At 42.4% G+C, this 20826-nt stretch overlaps 1 protein-coding gene across 1 annotated transcript in view; it reads left to right on the forward strand.

Annotated features, from left to right (window-relative positions):
- Positions 1 to 20593, forward strand: part of GXYLT2 (glucoside xylosyltransferase 2) — a gene marked incomplete at its 5' end in the record, with an annotated part of 84618 nt that extends 64025 nt beyond the window's left edge. The window contains 2 exons of the mRNA XM_079934241.1: positions 10021 to 10193; positions 15755 to 20593. Of these exons, the coding sequence (XP_079790367.1) occupies positions 10021 to 10193; positions 15755 to 15937 (356 nt within the window). The 3' untranslated portion in view covers positions 15938 to 20593. The remainder of the gene's footprint in view (positions 1 to 10020; positions 10194 to 15754) is intronic.
- Between the last annotated feature and the right edge of the window lie 233 nt (positions 20594 to 20826).

A 20826-nucleotide genomic window follows, 5' to 3' on the forward strand; every position in this document is an offset into this window, starting at 1 on the left:
TGCCACGCCATTCTTCCAAGAAGTACAGGCAAAATCAGTGGGTGGCACAGAACTAAATGAAAACATTATAATCTAGGCACAAGGCCCGCCGTAGCCTGAACAATTGCTAGATTGAAGGGAATTGATTCTTGGGGTCCTTACAATAAATTGACTTGTTCAGGGTTAAAAGGGTCTAGAAGAAGGACTTGGATTCCCACATCCCTCTTTCTTTTCACCTAGGGCTAAAGAAATTCCTCTTATATTGTTAAGTCAGTGTTTGGGTAGTTGGGGAAGGAAAGGAGATGTAAATTTCTGGTCTGTGTTTTTGTATTGACACCTAAAGCTAAAAATTTTCCTTCTTTTCTTTCATCTTTGCTACAACCTTATTTAATGGTATTAAAACCAAAAGCATGTTTTCTCTTTGAGAAAGATCTCTAGGGGAAAAAAGCACTCTTCACCCCAACCTCCTCAGGCCTCTCCTGTGTCTTTAAAAATCCTGAACTAGAGACTCCTGTTTATAAAGACTTCTGTGTATGTACCTTTTTTTTGTTTTTTAACAAAATGCTGAAATGGAACCTAATCTCACATGCCCTTGGATCAAAAAGTAGCAAATCCTGGAAAAGAAAGCGAGCAGATTGATATGGAACGGGGTGCATTTCTGGCAGAGGGTCCCAATACGAATTCATTTGATGAAGGGGATGTGTTGGAGGTTCGTTTGTGGCATGTTTTAATCCGTTTCACTTTGATAGCAACAGGGATCAACGGGGATTTGAAAGTCTGCCCCTCCTTTTTCTTCTAAAGCGGATTTCATCTTTTTTTCTAGGTGTAGTTATACTGAGTAGGACTCTTGGCTACAAATAAAAGGTCCCTGGAGCTAGTCTAAGCACAAAGGCTACTTTTTTTTTAATAAGCAAACTGGTGTCCTGTAGAAACCTAGGGCAGAAAGGCCAGCAGGCTGGGCCCAGGACCTAAAGCAGGAGAGGCAAAAGGAAGAGGAACCCAGGTTGGACTTTCCTTCTCCTGGTGAGACTGTGTATTCCTCTCTTTGAAGGTTCTCATTCTGTGCTCAAAGCAAAGTACCAAGGTTTCATGCTCCACGTCCAGCCATATGGAAAGACTAACTTCACCCCAGTTCCAAATTCCTGGGGGAGAAATCACATGTTGGCAGTGTGGGTCCCCTAGGCCAGGAGCGTGGAGCTAAGGAATCATGGCTGACATTGATTATTTACTGAGTGTCAGGTGCTCTTCTGAGCATTTTCTTATTTAATCCTCGCAACAACCCTGAGAATAGAATCCCCGTATTATAGACAAAGGTACCAAGGGAAAGAGAGTTAAATAATTTGTGGTGTAGCTAATGAGTGCCAGAGCAGGAGCACAAACCCAGGCCACTCCAACTCCGGCCCCGTGTATTTGGGGGTGAGGGGAAGGTCCCAGAGGAGGGTGGATTCTAGAGAGCTGGGCAGGTTTCCCCAAATGCGTCTCTCTCTCCCGCATTATTTCTGCCCTTTAAATATGGCATTTTTTCCACTGTGTTGTGTGGCTTAAACTCTCTTCCATGAGCCTATCTGTCCATATTCCCAAACTGAGGAATTCAAAACATTTGCATAGTTGCCTCCGCAGAAATCCTCTTAGCCTGTTGCAGATTATTTGAGGACGTGATCAGTGAGTAAATAACACTCAAAGACGGTCGCAAGCAGCTCTGCCCTTAGATGCGAGCCCCTTGTCTTTAATCAGGGCTGAAAACCAGCTGAGCTTAATGGCGTCACACTGCCCGTCTCAGGTCCACTGAGTACAAGGATATTATAAAATAATTAGGAAGTTGTTCTGAATCTTGGGTCTGAGCAGTAGCAAGTAAATAACGGAGCTTCCTAACTTTGGATCAGTGAGTATTAGGGAATTCCTGGATTGTTCTTTGTATGGTCTGCCTTTGATCTTGCATACTTTATCCAGGTACTTTATCAAACATGAGCTCTTTGACCTGAAATCCAGTGATATCCATCACATTGAAAGGTTTTTCTTTGTTTATATTCATTGGGATCATTTTCTATAAACCAGAACTAACTATATTTGAAAAAAAAAAAAAGTGTGTCACTTTTATCCCTGGAAAGGAGAGAGAGAGAATTGGCCATGACTCAGGAGATAAACATGCTTATTGTTATGATTCTTTGGGTTGCCATTGGCGAAGCAATACACACAGAACCCAAGCCCGTATCTAGAATGTTTTTACTATTAGAGCCTCTCGTAGCCAATCCCATCGCTTTTAAAATGTGTTTAAAAGCCATTCGCTTAAAAATGTTTTAAAACTCTTGCTATATAATTAGATAGTAAATGCCTGTGGGTGTGTAATTGCCGTGCTGGGTACTAGACTGACTCACAAGAAGACAGCTGAAGCCCATGGGGGACATGCAGGTAGCTCATCCCACAGGACATTTCCTGGCAGGTGAGCCAAGGCAGCTTCTTCAAGGGGTGAAAGACAGAACTCACATATTTACAGGTGAATTTGAGTCAAGAGCAGACTTCTGTAGAAAGGGTAGATTTGACAAGGGCTAAAAGAGAAGCCTATGTAGAAAGATACGCTTGGATTCATGCGCTTAGGTTGCAGGGAATACAACTTAACTCAGACCAGCTAAGTAAAGGGCCAGGTGCCAGTCCCATGAACACGTGGGTCAGATCATGCCAGGCCTCGTGAGAACCATCTCTGGGTGGCTGCTCAGGATCAAAGCTCATTTCTTCATCCCTCAGAGTCCTCACGGTGTATGTTGTGTTGCTTGTCTTCATGCCCATCTGATTCCATTCCATCTGTCCGGCAATAATGTCTGCTTGTACATGGCCCAACCCCAAGTCAGCACAACCTTACAAGCCCATGCCAGTGATGATGGGTTGTCTAGGTTTCTTAATTCGGATTCTTGAAGGTAAGAGAGAGAGGGGGATGGGGGGTTGGCCTGTCCCAGCCTATTAACGGATTCCCAGCCCAGCTATGAACTGGTTCTCTTTCGATGGGGAGACCACCCTTGATCCGGTCATCAGGGGCCAGGAGAGCAAGATCACATGGCATTTTCCTCTCTCAAACATGAACACCGAGGTCTGTCCCTTCTTTCAGAGCAATTTCTAGAAAAGTGGGGGTGGCCAGGGGAAGAAATGAAACCAGCCAAGTTTAGATGACAAGGCAGGGCATCCAGCCAGATGAGAAGCGCTAGGGCTCTGTCCACGAAGAGAGAGAAGAGCTGAAACGCGCATGGAATGTACATAGATCGTCCATGAGTTGATACTAGGGAGTCGGGAGGGTTTGCTGGGGCCACAGAGAGCAGGACACACAGTCACATGGAACAGCCCTCTTCAGAGGCCCTGTCAGGCCTTGCTCTCATCCTGCCTGGGTGTGCAACCACACTATATACTCACCTCACCAAAAGCTTCCAGCAGCTGGTAGTTGTGAATGTGTTTTGGGGTGGACAGGCCCAATTATTTGGTTTTAGGACTGTCCTGGAAAACTGGAAACAGATCATTGTTTTGGGAGTCTGAGAAGTTCATGAGCTCTGATACGAAGCTCAAGAATGAAGATCGTAGGGTCCTTGTGAGAAGGGGTTACGTCTACTTTGTCTTCATTGAGTGATTCCGGTGGGAGGGTTAGTGCCTTAACTGGAGTTGATCTTCAGAGGTGTTGGCTGGTTGGAGGAATGGGATTAAGAGACTGGAATGGAAGAAGGAAGGAAATGGAAGAGAAAGAGCACAGCCAGGAAAGTGAGAGGAAGGGATGTTGGGGAGAGAAAGGAGAGGGAGAAAGCAGAGAAGGGGGAAAGATACAGAGGGTAGAGGAACGTATACGCTTTGATTCTCCCATTCATTCAGTGGATATCTTTTGAGCATTTACCTGCTAGGTACCAGCCACGGGGCTAGGCAGAGGGGATGCGGCGGCATGCAGAGGAGACAGAGTCTCTACTTTTACAAAACCTACCTTGTTTTGGGAGAGGTCAGCTTCCAAAGAGTAACAATGAGTCATTCAAAATCACAAATTGTGATCAGTGCTATGAAGGAAACAAACGAGAGGTTGAGAGAGCCACTGTCAAGGCTGGGGAGAGAGGGTTCCATCTTTAAATTGTGTGATCAGAGACATCTTCTTGGAGGAATGAATTGCCCTTTTCTGGAACAAGGTACATTCTGGAAGAAGGAAGAAGAGGAGGCTGGGAAAGCTCAGTTGCAGAATGAGACATTAAAAAACAAAGCAGAACAAACAAAACGCTATGAGTCGTGCAAACAGCCTCCGTTCTGTTGACATAGTGTAGTAAGTAAGTAGCAAGCCTATTCCACCAGGAAGTTAAAATGATCAGACATAAACTATTCCATAATCTTAGAGACCCCAAGAGTAGGAAATGATCAGAAATGTAAGGAGCAATCAATTCACACAGTACTTTGCAAGTAGTTAGGAGGCTCTGGAAATAAACGTAGACTCCGGAAAAGGATCGCTAAGGGATTTCAGACTCATAAATAATCAATTACTGAGCTTCTTTATCTACATAAAATGGAGAGGAAAAATAGCAAAGACCCAGGGTTTGAAGAGAGATTGGCTTGAAAAAGATGTTTTTAATAAATTGCAGTGTTTTGAGGCTTTGGAATTTAAAAACCGTTCACTGTATTATTTCCTCAGCAGCAGAAAAAAATAACCTGCACATTTCACCATGCTGTCATTTTTAAACATTAGATTTTGACAGCCATGATAATCTTGCTTAAACTAGATTCGTTTCGGTATAGTTATTCATTGTGTGCCAAATAACCATCATTAATCCACGCTCCGTGTTCATCAGCTGCTCTACAGAGGTTTTCCATCTTCAGCCCAGCCGAGGGTGCTGGTGTAGCCCCTCTCCTCCTCCTTGCCCCCATGGAGAAGGAGATTCCGCAGTGTAACCCACGCCAAATGTATCTGTGAATAAAAAGGCACATCTGTTATTTTTACGTATGCACTCTTTTTTTTTTTAATTGGAGTATAATTGCTTTACAATGTCGTGTTAGTTTCTGCTGTACAGTGAAGTGAATCAGCTATATGTATACAGATATCCCCCAGCCTTGGGCCTCCCTCCCCCGCCCATCCCACCCATCTAGGTCATTACAGAGCACGGAGCTGAGCTCCCTGTGCTACACAGCAGGTTCCCACTAGCTATCTGTTTTACACATGGTAGTGTATTTATGTCAAACTTTATCTCCCACTTCATCCCACCCTAACCCTTCCCCTCTGTGTCTACACGTCCATTGTCTACGTCTGCGGCTCTATTCCTGCCCTGCAAATAGGTTCATGTAAATGTCCACCTGTGCACTCTTGATTGCCCTTTCTTTTAGTAACAGCACGCAGTTCTCTCAGGGGAATTGCTCTTCCCCCATTGCATGCAGTCTTAGAGCCCCTGACTCGCACTTAACTAGTCAGACCATCTCCTGGGAACCTGAGTCTGGGAATCCAAGAGCAGAAAGTGGGCAAGGCTGGTCCATCCTGGCAGCAATGCCGAGAAGCTGACATTAATTAGTCCCCACACCCAGATCCCAGGAGCCACCCCACTTCCTGCCCCAATTCAGCTTTCCCTCTGATTTTTTGAGCTACCTCCTCTCTTTCCAAAGGCAAAAAAATATTTTTTGCCTCACATGCTAGAATCAAAGTTGATTACTTGCAACCTAATAAAGATTTATATATCTTGAATATTTTAGGACAAAGCAGTCTATTTATATCACAACTTTCCTACCATTATCTTACCTCTTTGAAGAAATCGAGTTTGCCCCCCCCAAAAAAAATTAAATGCTTTATCTTTTCTAAAACACACTCTGATTTCCAAACTCTTCGCCATGATCAGGCCATTTTCTCCTCCTCAAATGCTCTTCCAGGCTTCTAACTGTCAGAATCCTATCCTTACTATATAAGTCTAAGTTTAAGTAAAGCTTTACCAAAATGCCTTCCTTTTATAAACTCTGATAAAAAATGTTCATTTCTAAAAAAAAAAAATGTTCATTTCTGTACTATCTCCCTTAGAAGAGTATAAATTCCCGAAGGGCAGGGGCAGTGCCGTATCACCCAGTGACACCAATGCCTTGCATTGTGGTGAACAAATACTTGTTTCAGTTCTATTCTCACGGAATTTCACGTTTCTTCCTCTGGAAAATTCTGAAGGGAAGGTAAACACGTGAATTGAATTCTGTCTGGGACCGAATTTCACATGTGATATTCAGTAGCTGTGGTTCCTAGCTGATCTTCGGGAAATCTACAAACCCCTAAATTTGTAAGCAGATATTCTTCATATATTTTTCCAAAGACAGAGTCTAAAGCTTTCATTAGATTCTCAGAGAGATCTGTGACTCATAAAAGGTTAAGAAAGTCTGGCCACCTGCATGTCTAGAGGCAATTGGTGTAAAACATTTACCACCAATGTGCTATGTGTCTAGAAGGATGCCAGGCGCATTCCATTTAAGTTACCTTGTTTTATCCTTCTAGTAGCCTAATGCAATAGTTCTTGTTACGGCAATAGCAATGATAATAGTAATGATCACAGCTTACATTTACGGGGTGTACCTTCTGTGTGCAGTGAGCACTGTTCCAAGTACTTCTATATATGAACTCATTTAATACTTCCCCAAATCCTACGAGTGGTATTTACAATTCTTCCCCTTTTACAGATAATGAAACTGAGGCCCAGAAAAATCATGCCATTTGCTTGAGTTCATGCAACTAATGGCAGAGTTTTGTACTGAAACCCAACAGCTTGACTCTAAAGCTTGCTTCTTAGCCACTCTGCTGTTAGGTCACAGCTAACACGTGGTAGAGCTGGGATTCAAATCTGCATCATTTAACTTCTCTTCAGTGCTTCTAAACTGAGGCCAAGGGTTTCAGCAACTCACCCAAGTTTTTAGAACTAGGAGGTGGTAGAAGCCAACTCTGAACCTACCTGTCTTATTACAAAGCCTTTCGGAAGAATTTCAGTAAAGTAGGTGTTAACTCTTCACTAAATGTTGGACAGAATTCGCCTGTGAAGCCATCTGGTCCTGGACTTTTGTTTGTTGGAAGATTTTTTAATCACAGTTTCAATTTCAGTACTTGTGATTGGTCTGTTCATAGTTTCTGTTTCTTCCTGGTTCAGTCTTGGAAGAATTTGTCCTTTCTAAGAATTTGTCCATTTCTTCCAGGTTATCCATTAATTGGCATGTAGTTGCTTGCAGTAGTCTCTTATGATCCTTTGTATTTCTGTGGTGTCCATTGTACCTTCTCCTTTTTCATTTCTAATTTTATTGATTTGAGTCCTCTCCCTTTTTTTCTTGATGAGTCTGGCTCAGGGTTTATCGATTTTGTTTATTTTCTCAAAGAACCAGCTTTTAGTTTCAGTGATCTTTGCTCTTGTTTTCTTCATCTCTATTTCATTTATTTCTGCTCTGATCTTTATGGCTTCTTTCCTTCTACTACCTTTGGGTTTTGTTTGTTCTTCTTTCTCTAGTTCCTTTAGGTGTTTATTTGAGATTTTTCTTGTTTCTTGAGGTAAAAGTGTATTGCTATAAACTTCCCTCTTAGAACTGCTTTTGCTGCATCCCATAGGTTTTGGATTGTCATATTTTCGTTGTTATTTGTCTCTAGGTATTTTTTGATTTCCTATTTGATTTCTTCAGGGATCCATCAGTTATTTAGTAACATATTGTTTAGACTCTATGTCTTTGTGTTTTGCCTTTGAGTGATGCCCTCATTGGGCTCGGTCCTCTAAGGAGGCTGCAAAGAGAGGAAAAGATTTCTTTTTGTAGTAGAGTCCTTAAACTACTTAGGAAGAGGCAAAAAACCTTCATCACCAATCTTAAACTCCATGAAGGCAGGACCTGTACACATAGCAGGCATTTGATAAATATTTGTTCATTCCATCAATCCGTGCGTTTACAAAAACAGAGGTAGTGTCTAGGGCAATTCATTCAGGAGAGAATACTGGCAGGTGCTTAAGCAGGGACTGCAAATCCAAATGGCCGGGCAGGTATCAGAAAGGAGTGAGGTGACTCATGGGATTAAAAAAAAGGCAGCTGTTGGGCTGGGGTCAGGTCACAGTTCAGAAGCACAAAAGCATGTTTAGATATTTTCACTCCCACTATCCTCACATCCACCCTCTTCACGGAAGTGCAGCAAAGTCACACAACTAATAGAGGAGTTGGGATTCAGACCTTGATAGTATAACTTCATGATGAGCACCGCTCTCTCCCAGCTGTGGATTATGTATGCGCAAGCGTGGAGGTGAATGCAGGTAAGGGAAACATCCTGGTGGAATGGAGTTCTCCCAAGAAAAGGAAAGTCTCATCGTGTGTTGTGAACAGTTAGGAATTAGAGGGTGCTTGGATGTCACAGCAGTCTGTGAGTTTTATGTTTTGTTTTGTTTTGTGGCCGCGCCACGCGGCTTGCGGGATCTTCGTTCCACAACCAGGGATTGAACCTGCGCCCTCGGCAGTGAAAGCTCCAAGTCCTAATCCCTGGACTGCCGGGGAATTCCCCAGTGGCATGTGATTTCTGAATGGTAGAAATATTACACGCCATCTGCCAGAGGGGATGTGCGATGACGTCTTCATTCTTTGCTTTCCATCTCGAAGGTTTCTGTAAATAACCTCTAAGCAGGGGTCCTTTCCATGAGAAGGGAATGACATCAACCCAACCAACAAGCACATCTTTATGACGCTCTTCTGACACTGGTAATTGATTTGCTCTAAGCCTTCTGTGCTGTCACTCGGGGCCTTTCTTATGGTCAGTGGCACACGTTTGCAGAGAACTTTGATCCATCCTCCTCTAGCCCCGGCCCTTAAAGGCACCAGGAAGGAGGAGCCAGGAAGCTCAGGGGTTATGAGCTTATTGCTGATTTTATACTCCCTCGTCACCAAGAAGAAATTTACTGAGTCCATCAGGGTTAGAGCAGAGTTTCTCGACCTTGGCACTACTACAGTGGTGGGGCTTGCTGTTCACTGAGGATATTTATAGCATCCTGGCCTCTACCCACCAGATGCCAGTAGCAGCCTCGTCATGTATGACGAACAATGTCTCCCTCCAAACACTGCCAGGTGGTCCCGGGAGACTGCAGGGTAGCATCACCCCTGGCTAAGAACCACAGGCTTAGAGATGCAAACACGCACAAGGACACATGTGCACATGCTCACCCACAGTGTATATAGTCACCTTGACAGGGGGACTTCTTTTTGTGTTGCTTTTTGTTGTTGTTTTCCTATTGTAGTATTTTGTTTCTTGTTTTTTTCCTTCACTTCGTTTCTGTTGGTTGGTTGCTTTTTTTTTTTTTTTTTTTTTTTTGCTGTACGCGGACCTCTAACTGCTGTGGCCTCTCCCGTTGCAGAGCACAGGCTCCGGACGCACAGGCCCAGCGGCCACGGCTCACGGGCCCAGCAGCTCCGCAGCATGTGGGATCCTCCCGGAACGGGGCACGAACCTGTGTCCCCTGCATCAGCAGGCAGACTCCCAACCACTGCGCCACCAGGGAAGCCCTGGTTGGTTGCTTTTTAATCTGAAGAAGAACCTTTGCTTCAATCTTGACTCTAATTTTTCAAGTTGGTCCATTTCACAAAACCTTTTCAAAGAGTTGATTGTAACTGCTAATGCTATGGACCACCGCCGTGTGCTTGTCAGTCTGCTATGCATTTTACATGAGCTTTTTAAAAATTGAATCATCAAAATAACAGGGCAATCCTGTTACATCCATCTTGCGGATGAGGAAATTGAAACACAGGCCGGTTAAGTCACTGGACCCAGGTTGCACTGATTTTGAGTGACAGAGTTGGGATTCTGATCCAGGCTTCTGCTGCCCTCATTTGCCTTCTTGTCTAAGATGCTATATTGCCCTCCTCTTTGGGGTGAAATCTCCAACATCACTAATGTGTGCTCCTTCAGTTCCTGATCTCAGAATATCGACAAACGTGGTAAAATCTGAGCTACAAGTCACAATCACAGTCACGCGCTTTGAAATCCCGTGTGGTGTGCAGTTTATGGAAACGTTGGTTTCGTCGCTGACACTGATTGTACACACATCTTTCTCTTGTCACCACCAGAGTGTCTGTACGTGTTCCCCTGCCAGTGGAACTACCGTCCTGATCACTGCATGTACGGAAGCAATTGCAGAGCGGCCGAGCGGGAAGGCGTGTCTGTCCTGCATGGGAACCGAGGCGTCTACCATGATGAGAAGCAGCCAACTTTCAAAGCGCTCTATGAAGCAATCCGAGATGTAAGTGTGTTCTCACCCCCCCATTCAGCAGACATGTACTTAGCAGCATGAAGCAGTGCAGGTGCTGTGGTCACCCGTCCCTTTGAAGGCCAAATAATTCCCAGAAGCATTGAGTTCTACCGCTTTTCCCCAACCTCACTCACGCTACGTCACTCCATCCACTTGCCACCTGGTACCATACTTTGTCCACTCTTGACTTAATATTTCCAAGAAAGTCACTCATTTCTTTTTCTCTGAAATAAATTCGCTGAAGGAGGAAGTGTCCTATCAGACAGAGAAACCCTTGGTAACTGACTATACTGCTGAACTGAACGAATAAGCATTTTCAGAACTCTAATGGAAAACTCATGAATTCATAAAAGTGCTAACAAAAGATCAAGATGAAAACAAAAATTAATTACCTGGGACTGAGTGAACTGATGAGGATGATTATAATTTTTGTGACTTTCTGTTTGAATTAAAAAAAAAATCCCCCCCAAAAAAGAAGAGAACAGTAAGCAAAAAAAAAAAAAAAAGAAAGAGAAACTCTGTGCTATTTGCCGTAATAAAGGGTCAGAGGTTAGGATATAGGTAATACAATAAAAATAAAATATTATGCAGCTCAAGCTAAGTGTGTTGCCTGGTTGCCAGCTCCACCCTATTGACCAAGCAGGTGTCGAGGTGGTCATTTAGGACAGCGGTCCCCAACCTTTTTGGCACCAGGGACGCATTACAAGGAAGATGATTTTTCCACGGATTGGGTGGGAGGCTGGGAGGGCGTGGGGGATGGTTCAGGCGGTAATGCCAGCGACGGGGAGCGGCACACGAAGCTTCGCTTGCTTGCCCACTGCTCACCTCCTGCTGTGCAGCCCGGCTCCTAACAGGCCGCGGACCGGTACCAGTCCAAGGACCAGGAGTTGGGGACTCCTGAGTTAGGACCAGGAGCCAAACCAAAGTGACAATCAAGTCTTTATTTATGGACTGCCACAGTGCGAGCAAGAGGCAAGAAGAGGCACCAGCTCTCGGTGGTCCATTTTTATCCACCAAAGGATGCTGGCTGAGGGTCAAGTGGCTGCAGCACGGAGGCAGGAATATCTCCTGAATAAAAGGCTTTTGCATCTTTACGGGCCCAGGAATCTTGGGGAAGAGGAGAGGGAAGGAAGAGGGGAGGAGGAGAAAGGTACCCCCCCACACACCTCCCAAAGGAGGCCTCCACATGGAGGTGCTTGGGGCAGGGATGCAAACATGCGTATAAGCCAGGGTGGCTCATACACACAAAGAAAACTTCAGCTCGCTGCCATGCACCAAGTCTGGGAGGACAGCTTTCCCCCGAGACATGCCAGACAGCCTTGTAATTGCCTCTGGCTGAGTGTGAAGATCACACCAACTATTCTGGCCTGGAGCTGAGGCGCCCCCTCTTACTCCCTTGAAGAGGTTGATTTTAGCAGGAGCAGTTAAGACCTATGTGAACTACCTTCTTGCAGTAACTGGGAAGGTCGAAAGGACCTTGCTTTGTGGTTCACCACCTAATATCACGTCAAGTACTGCCTGCTGGTACCTGCATCCCTCACTTTGGGAAACACTGCTTTCCACATTGCCTTTCACCTTGAAGTTGGTGGGGCAGAACCAGCAACAGCTACTTTCAGAGATTTCCCTTTTGAAACTTTCATTCCAAAACGTAGAGTGTAGGGGTCGGCCAACTTGGGCCAAATATTGGGCCAAATCTGGCCCGTTTTTGTAAGACATGTGGGGTAAGAATGGTTTCTTAAATAGTTGGGAAAAAAATGAACAGAAGAATATTTCGTAACACAGTTTTATGAACTGTGTAACTGTGTAACAAAGTTTTATGAAATTCAAATTTCTCTGTTCATATAGTCTTATCGGGACACAGCAACAACTGTTCATGTTACGTATTGTCTGTGGCCACCGATATGCTACAAAGGCAAAGATGAGTAGCTGTGACAGACTGTACGGCCCACAGAGTCTGAAATATTTACTATCTAGCCCTTTACCGAAAAAATTTGCCAACCCCTGACAGAAGGCATGTAGATTTTATTAGAGGGTTTTTTCCTTGGGGATCTGGGAACCCTCATGATTCATGAAAAGGATTGGGCAGGAGTGAGGTGAGGGTGAATCCTGCAACACAGTAATGCATTTTTGCACGTATGAAAGTATGCATTTTGCTAAGGAGAATCCCAGAGAATTCCAATTCTGGAATCCCCAGAATTGTCTTCTGTGGAGGGAAAGAATTTCACGTGCCAATAAACTAACACCTCTTTTTTCTCCTGGGATTCCTGCTGTTGTTTCTCCAAAGCCAGGTGATTTAATTACACAGAAAATTTGTTCTGTACTTAGTGATATCACATTTAGATATTCAAACACTGACTCCAGGTGCACATCCATTCAGGAGTACAAATGGAAGGTACATAAGAATGCAGCAGACGTGGATATCAGAGCCATGCCCCAGGTTGTTCTGTACTCTGTCAGCCCTGGCCTGGGATTGAGCAACTATGGTTCTAGAGTTACAATCGGTCTTGTTTGTTTTCTGGGTGGATCAGAAAGAGGGCCAAATAACTGTTTCATAAATGATTCTGCATAATACACTCACTGATTTTCCTCAGTTGGGACTAAAAAGACAATTTTCGTTCACGCATTTCAATCAGGACAGTCACTAACCCCATCCTGAAATTCAAGTAAATATAGACAGACTTCATCATAAAAGACCTATTTCTCCACTTGCCACTGTGCACCCCAGTGCAGTGGAGTCAGGGCTTGGCTTTAGGCATCGACAGACCTGAGTTCAGGTCCCAATTTTGTCCCTTTCTGGTGATTAGTCATTAACTCTGTGCTCTTGACTTACTGAGCCTCAGTTTCCTCATCTGTGAAATGGGGATAATAATATTATCTACCTCATAAAACGTGTTGTGAGAATTCAACAAAATGATTGTTTTTACACTTTTAGTACAGCACCCGACATAGAGTTGTTCTCAATAATTAGAAGTTTCACACTCTTTTCTTTTCTTATCTTGTCCACATTTTCTCACTTGCTCTCTCCCTTCCCCTCTATAAATACTTTTCCTCTCTCTCTCTTTCGCTGTATGTCTCTTTCTTCCTTCATCTCTCTCTGAAAATATTCCTCCTGTCCCTCCCTCTTCCTTCTCTTCCCTCCCCTTCTCTCTCTCTCTCTCTCCCCCTCTCACACACACACACAAACACACATACTCACATACCCTAACTCTGTGTGTATGTTTGTGTGAAGGGTAAGTGTGATCTTCCCCCATCATGACCCAAGGAAAATTATATATGAGGCAGACATTCTGCCAGTAATTCTTTCAACAATCATCTCTGAAGAGCCTATTTTATGCAGGAACAATTCTAGGTTCTGGGAACTTAGAAGTCAACAAGACTGACAAAGCCCGCTCCTCATGAAACGTATATTTTGGGTGAGGAAGCCAGACAGTACTCACATAAATGAAGAAATCAATAAAACTCTTACCAGATAGTGGAAGGTTAAAGCAGGGTGCTGGGCATCCAGGATGGGCATCCAGGATGGAGAGGAAGGTTCACAAGCTCGGGTCCTCAGGGAGGCTTCTGCCAGCCTGAGCCTTGATCCCTGGGACAATCTGGGGAGAGATCCTGCCAAGTAGAAGAAATAACCTGGGAAAAGTCCCTGAGTCAGGAGTAAGTTTGTGTGCCCACCGACAGGGAAGAGGCCACAGTAACCAGAATGAACAGAAAAGGGAAGCGAGGAGGAGATGAGCAGGGAGAGTTCCGGGTCACATTGAACCTTTGGGGACAGGAGAGGGGTTGGAATCTTACTCTAATTGCAGCGGGAAGCCCCTGCAGGAAAACGACGTGCTCTGATTTATGCTTTAAAAATATCTCCGTGGTAACTTGGTGCAGGGGGTGCAAGAGTGAAAACAAAAAGGCTATCTATGAGACTGCAGCCTTCCAGGTGAGAGATGGGGCTGGCGTGCACTTGGGTGGTGTTGGGAAGATGAGAGGCTGGACTCGGGATGTGCTGTAGAGGTAGAGTTTACGGTACTTGCTGTTGCACCAGGTGAAGGATGTGGGGGAAAGAGAGGAATCAAGCAGGGCTCCACGGTTTTGACCTATTCTGTTCCTGTCACTGGGGATACAGTGATGAAAAGGAGTTTATCAATGGTCTAAATTGTGCTGTGAAAGAAAAAGTGTTCCAAGCATGGTCTCGGACAGAACCCTTTTTTTGCATTACATAATGTGTAATCTCCTTCTGGGAAGAAATTCACATTTCTGATAAACATGCTTAAGCAATATTTCTGATGAACTTTAAGGGATTAAGACTTGTTCTAGGAAACTAGACACCCACCCACTCTGCTGTCAGGCAATAGTATCTGACTTTTCATCATTCTTATTTCCCTTTTGCTTTTTTCTCTAGTCTTTTTGTTTAGAATGTCCTTGCCAACAATGAATCTTTTACTTGACCTACTAGAGGCCTTTTCCCTTTCGACAAGACTGTGATAAAACTTTGACTCGTGTTCATAATTAGGTGGTCTGAAAGATTTATTTTGGGAAATACAGACATATTCCATAGGAAAACAAGATAATTTCTTTTTAAAGTCCAATATTAAGTGGGAAAAAACCGACAACCAATATTTGGTACCTGAATTACTAAAATAAAGTTCACTGATGATACATTTCACTAGTAGTTGTTAAACTCTGAACTTCGTGAGATTACCATAGTTCCTTCATTAAGATTGCTACAAAGGCAAGATATATGAACAATTCAGTGTTGGTTTTTTTTTTTTTTTTTTTGCGGTACGCGGCCCTCTCACCGCTGTGGCCTCTCCCGTTGTGGAGCACAGGCTCCGGACGCGCAGGCTCAGCGGCCATGGCTCACAGTCCCAGCCGCTCCGCGGCATGTGGGATCTTCCCGGACCGGGGCACGAACCCGTGTCCCCTGCATCGGCAGGCGGACTCTCAACCACTGCGCCACCAGGGAAGCCCCAATTCAGTGTTTTATTGTAGTAGATTTCAAGTATCTACTTGAGTCTTTTTAAAAAATTTTATTGAAGTATAGTTGATTTATAATGTTGCGTTAATTTCTTCTGTACACCAAAGTAACTCAGTTATACATATATGTATTCTTTTTCATATTCTTTTCCATTATGGGGTTTGTCACAGGATATTGAACATAGTTTCCCGCGCTATACAGTAGGACCTTTTTGTTTATACTTGAGTCTTGCTTCTACTCAGCAAGAGCATGCTATAGAATATCCTGTCCTGGGAAATATACTTCACTCAGATTTTAAGAGCTTTTAAAATCCAAATAAATCATCTTTTTTTTTTTTTTTTTTTTTTAAGAGGTAAAGAAACAGGCCCCAAAAGGGTAAGTGATTGCCTGGGGTTGCACAGGACTGAATCAGGATTTGACCCTCGGTCCTCGGAGGTCCCTTCCTCTGTATCTAAAAACGTACCAAGCTGTGCCTGCATGTTTATATTAATTCCCTGTGTCATTTCTCAGTAAGTTATTTGCGTGTTAAATGGCATTTCAGTAACTAAAATACACTTTTCTTTTTTTTTATTTTTAACTCATCTTTCAGTTTCCCTTTCAAGACAATCTCTTTCAATCCATGTATTACCCTCTTCAGCTGAAGTTTTTGGAGACTGTGCACACTTTATGTGGACGAATCCCACAAGTTTTTCTGAAGCAAATTGAGAAAACCATGAAAAGGGCTTATGAGAAACATGTCATCATCCATGTTGGCCCGAACCAGAGGCGCTGAGTATTTCCCATTGTCTCGAGTCAATTAGGCATCTCATGAACGAGGAAATACTCATCTGCAAGCTGCCTGGATCTCTTTTATGTGAATATTTCATGGTGCTCTATGACAACTAAGTTTAAAAAGACTTGTTAAATGTTGCTAAATCAGTTGCCCCTAAATGGAAATACGCTTTAATTTTTTTCTAAAGTGCTATTTATCTCTCTGTTTTTTTTAAAAAAATGATATTTTTGCTCACTTAACACTGTTGAAGTAGGTCGAGCTAGCTGTGAAAAGGAACTCTTGTGAGCCCTCTGATTCCCAAGTGTCTGAGGCAATGTCAGTGGCATCTAATGTGGCACATTTTATCCACTTCTCTTGAGACTCTCTCTATGCAATGGGTTCGCCCCACCCCTTGTTATAAAAGTGATACATGCTTGTTGTAAAACAAATTTTTAAAACTTATAGAGAATATATAGGTCATTGGACCAAAATCAAGATGAGATTAGCCATAATCCTATTAACCAGGGAAAAAGATTTTTATTTTAGTGTAGTCCCTTCTAGACTTTTTTTCCCTACTTTTATATTTACTTGCGGTTGTCTTTTCCATCGTATAAACATGTATCTAAAACAGGTAGTCTAAGTGAAAGTGGGACCCTATGCTGAGATTTTTATGTAGGAGACTAAAAATTTAGACAAAAGGATGATGCCTGCAACCCTTTATTTAAAACACGTCTGGGACAGAGATCAGGGTTAGGAGACCGACCACCTGAGACGAGATTAAGGGAGCACAAGCCCTGCTCACACCCTAATCTTGTCAGAGGTCCCACCTCACCATTGTTATAAAACCCCTCATCAAATCCTCTGGGGTGGGGACACATAGTTTTTCAAGGCAGGAGTCTGCTGTATCCCCCCTTTGCCTGGCAAAGCAATAAAGCTATCCTTTTCTACTTCAAAAAAATACATCGGGGAGAAACATTCGGATTTTAGCTAATTGGGCAGTGATAAAGGATGAAGCATATCTGGGGCTGTTTTTTAAGAAAAATTGTTCAGATTTTTCCAAATAGTAAGACATGTCTATGCAGCCACAGCTTCTGAAAGGAAATTCAGTAATTGTGTTAAACCTAAACGGTCTATTTAGCAGAGATGTGATTTTGTGCTGACCCAGAGACAAAAGCATTTTATCTCTTACTTCGGTAGGTGTGGCCTTCTCTCTTTAAACTCTTGGGCAATACGTGGAAATTAAAGGCCGACTTGGAATGTAATGTGTACAAATAAACAGTTCAGTGGATTCCACTGGCCAGAAAATTCATCTTCCCACCAGCCTTAGAAAGGTCTCTCAAATTTTTTTTTTCTTCTCGAGGGTGTTCTGGCTGTTAGCCAAGGTGTGTCTTATCACCTAGCTACAGTAGAGGAAGTTCGGTATTCTCTCCCCAAAGGAATCAAAGTTAATCCCTAGTTGCTCCTGTAGCTGCTATTAGCATAAGGGCATTTTGCATAATGCTTTATTTATCTCAAAAAACGTGTGCTTAAATGATCTCCTTGATGTTTGCAACAACTTAGTGAACTTAGTAGGGGCCTGTATCATCTCCACTGGGCAAATAAGGAAATTGTAATACAAAGAAACAAATATATTCCATATAATTACTGTTCTGTAAGGCACACAGATGTGTATAGGATACATCCCGTTTCACAGAGAAATTTTTGAAAACAAAAATATGAAATATTTTTCATCACATATAGACAATGATCTGAAAGTATAAAATGAAAATTTTTGTTTTGGTAATGCAAATATGGTATCCGACAGATTGGAATCCCGTAGGATATCATAGGTTCTATAACAGCAGAAAAGGTCTTACCCTGAAAAAAACATATGCAAGTCTCAGCACTACCGAAGAATATATAGGTATCAGTCAATGTTAGTATGCAGCACCATTATGGTAGTAACAAATTTAAATCTAAAATGGCTGAGTAATAACCCATACTTTCCTTTTGATAAGTTGGGCGACCTGTGGTTTGTTATTTTTGTTAAGGGAAATTACCCTTATGATGTGAAACTCTTATCTTTGCTGTTGTATTTTATGTTTCCTCATTTTACCACTGAAGGTGACATCATTCATTATTTGATTTCTAAAGCATGTGGGGGGAATTTCGGGATTGTGTTTTGGACGGGGAAATTGCATTCTGTATCCCACAAATAGGATTTTGGTGAAAGAGCCAGGATGTGGAGATGATTCCCTGACTTCCATTCCAATTTTCTTTCTCCTTGTTCAGCACAGCCAGCAAACCGCACAGAAGTCACTCAGATTTGCTGGTGGCTCACAGACCTAAAGAAGTTCCTTTCCTCCTTTGGCAAGTCCCACAAAAAATCTGCAGATAAAGACATGGCATACAGCAATTCCTTTTCTTTTATGAGAGTCAGATTTACCCACAACTCTCAATTGTGGGTTCTAGTCTGAAGATGCACAATAGGATTTCCAGCAAAGGTCAGTGATAGAACTCTAGAACATTCTAGAATGATGCATTATGAGACTGTGAAGCCTTAGAATTTGGTGTGGTTTTCTGCCTGGGAATTCCTTTGCTGTATCCTGAAATGTTAGGTGAGTTCGGTGGAGAATTTAGAAAAACTCTGATCTTCTAATCCCCATGCCAAAAAGTGCTAATTATTTCTTATAGTTAGGACGTTGCCATGAGGCAGTATTTTCTCTGCCTGTGATAATTTCCGGAAAGCTACGACATTAGCGCCTTTGAAATATGATAACCACAATTTGAATTCAGTGGACTCCTGAAACATGCAATCTGTGGTCTGAAGTTTGCCAAAAGTTACATTGCCCCCTTTGGCACATCGAATCTGTGGGATGACCATGAGATGGGGTCTCTTCTGTCCTCCTATCTTCTCCTGTCCTCTCCTTGTTTCCTTTAAAATTCTGTTTAAGGCATGACTACAGAGTTCCACTGGAGAATGAAAGAACACTTTCTAATAGCAAAGTGTAGTTTTTTTGTGTTTTTTTTTTTTTTGCGGTATGCGGGCCTCTCACTGTTGTGGCCTCTCCCGCTGCGGAGCACAGGCTCCGGATGCGCAGGCTCAGCGGCCATGGCTCACGGACCCAGCCACTCCGCGGCATGTGGGATCTTCCCGGACCGGGGCACGAACCCGTGTCCCCTGCATCGGCAGGCGGACTCCCAACCACTGCGCCACCAGGGAAGCCCAAAGTGTAGTATTTTTGTGTGCATGGATATTAGAACTTTCAATAGCAGGGTCACTAGAAATGCTGACCATGTTTTTCTTGCTGAGTTTTTCTCTTCCCAATATAAATCTCTGAAATTGTGACTTACATCAGAAATTCCAGTATTTGAAAAATTAACTGGCTAGAAAATCTAAGTTTTCTTTCAACTTCCAAGACAATTTAGCATTTAGGATATATTGCTCCAAGCTTAACTATTTATTTGAAACGTCTATTCCATATTCAGTGTTTCCACTGCAAATTGTTGTGACTTTTACTGAATTTATTATTGAAATGGATATTTATACAGACTTATAGAAGTTTGTGAGTATTTATTTCATTGCAGTTATGGTGTTTATAAAACAAGCAAACTGTACAAAACCTTACTCACAGTCACAAAATAGTGATCCAATAATGGAATAATCACTCCAACCCACCCTGAAGATGCCGCAACATACGTACAGATTTAGGGTTATGTATAAATATTGCCTGATACTGATACAAAAAAGATAAATCGCATGTATTGGATAAACCAAAATGAATATGATTTCATGACTGAATTCAGAAATATGTTGAATGCCATGAGAGTACAAATCATTATATCCTCATTTATTAGTATGGTAAGCAAGCTTTTTTATGTCTTTCTGTTTCTCTCCTACTTTTTCATCTTCCTCTTTTTCATTTTTTCCTTTCCCTTCCTGTCTTTGATGTTAGCTTCTCAGTGGTACCAAGATGCTTGGCATTAGTGGCAGAGCCAGAGCACTTGGGGATCCCTGTGCAGGCAGAACTAACTTCTAATCCTAAAATCAGATCTTTATGATGAGAATTTTTCCAAAAATTACAAAAAAAATTTACACAATACGTACAGACACAGATACACACACACACACACACACACACACACACACACACCCTCAAATGTTTTTTAAAGAAAGACCCAGCATCTATTGTGCTCTGTGAACTGAAGAATCATAGATGGTGACACCTTAGGTGATATCATTTCACAATTGCCATGCTGGCGTTTAAAAAGCTGATGAGATTTCTCTGGCAAACAGAGAAATTTTCACAGGTCAGAACTGGAAATATTCTCTTGTGTCTTCAAGATAAAGCACTTTGTTTGTATCACCATATGCATGAACATATAAGAATCAGGTGCAATTTCTGCTTCATCAGTTTTACATGTTTGTGTTGTCACTGAAAAGTGCACCAATTGTTTATAGCTCCCAAGGAGAACCTGAATGCATTTTTTATGTTGGAAAACTTATTTTTTAGTGATTTTTCTTTGGGACAAAATGAGCGTATGAAAGAACACTCCAAAGAAAAGGAATTATTACAGCAAATTAAAAGGAACATAAGTATTATGATTTAATTACTATCTTGTCTTTATAAATGCCATCTCCTGTTTTACTTTTTTTTAATTAAAAGCTTTTAAAAAAGTCTTGTCTTTTGGTGTTATTTGGGAAGTGTGTTACTTTTCTTTTGGAAGATTTCAAGTTTAAGATTTTATAATATGAAATAGTAATATTTAAGTCCTTCCAGCTATTAAAAGAGATATTTGGTTTAGCAAGTAGTTTAGCCTGTTTTAAAAAAATCATTAAAAATCTTCTTTGTTTATAAAATACCACACTATACATTATGTTATTTGGTTGTAAAGGTGTCTGGTGTTTGAGATACAGTGAAGAAAATTTG

This window comes from Stenella coeruleoalba (genome assembly GCF_951394435.1).
Source record: "Stenella coeruleoalba genome assembly, chromosome: 10".
Classification (NCBI taxonomy): domain Eukaryota; kingdom Metazoa; phylum Chordata; class Mammalia; order Artiodactyla; family Delphinidae; genus Stenella; species Stenella coeruleoalba.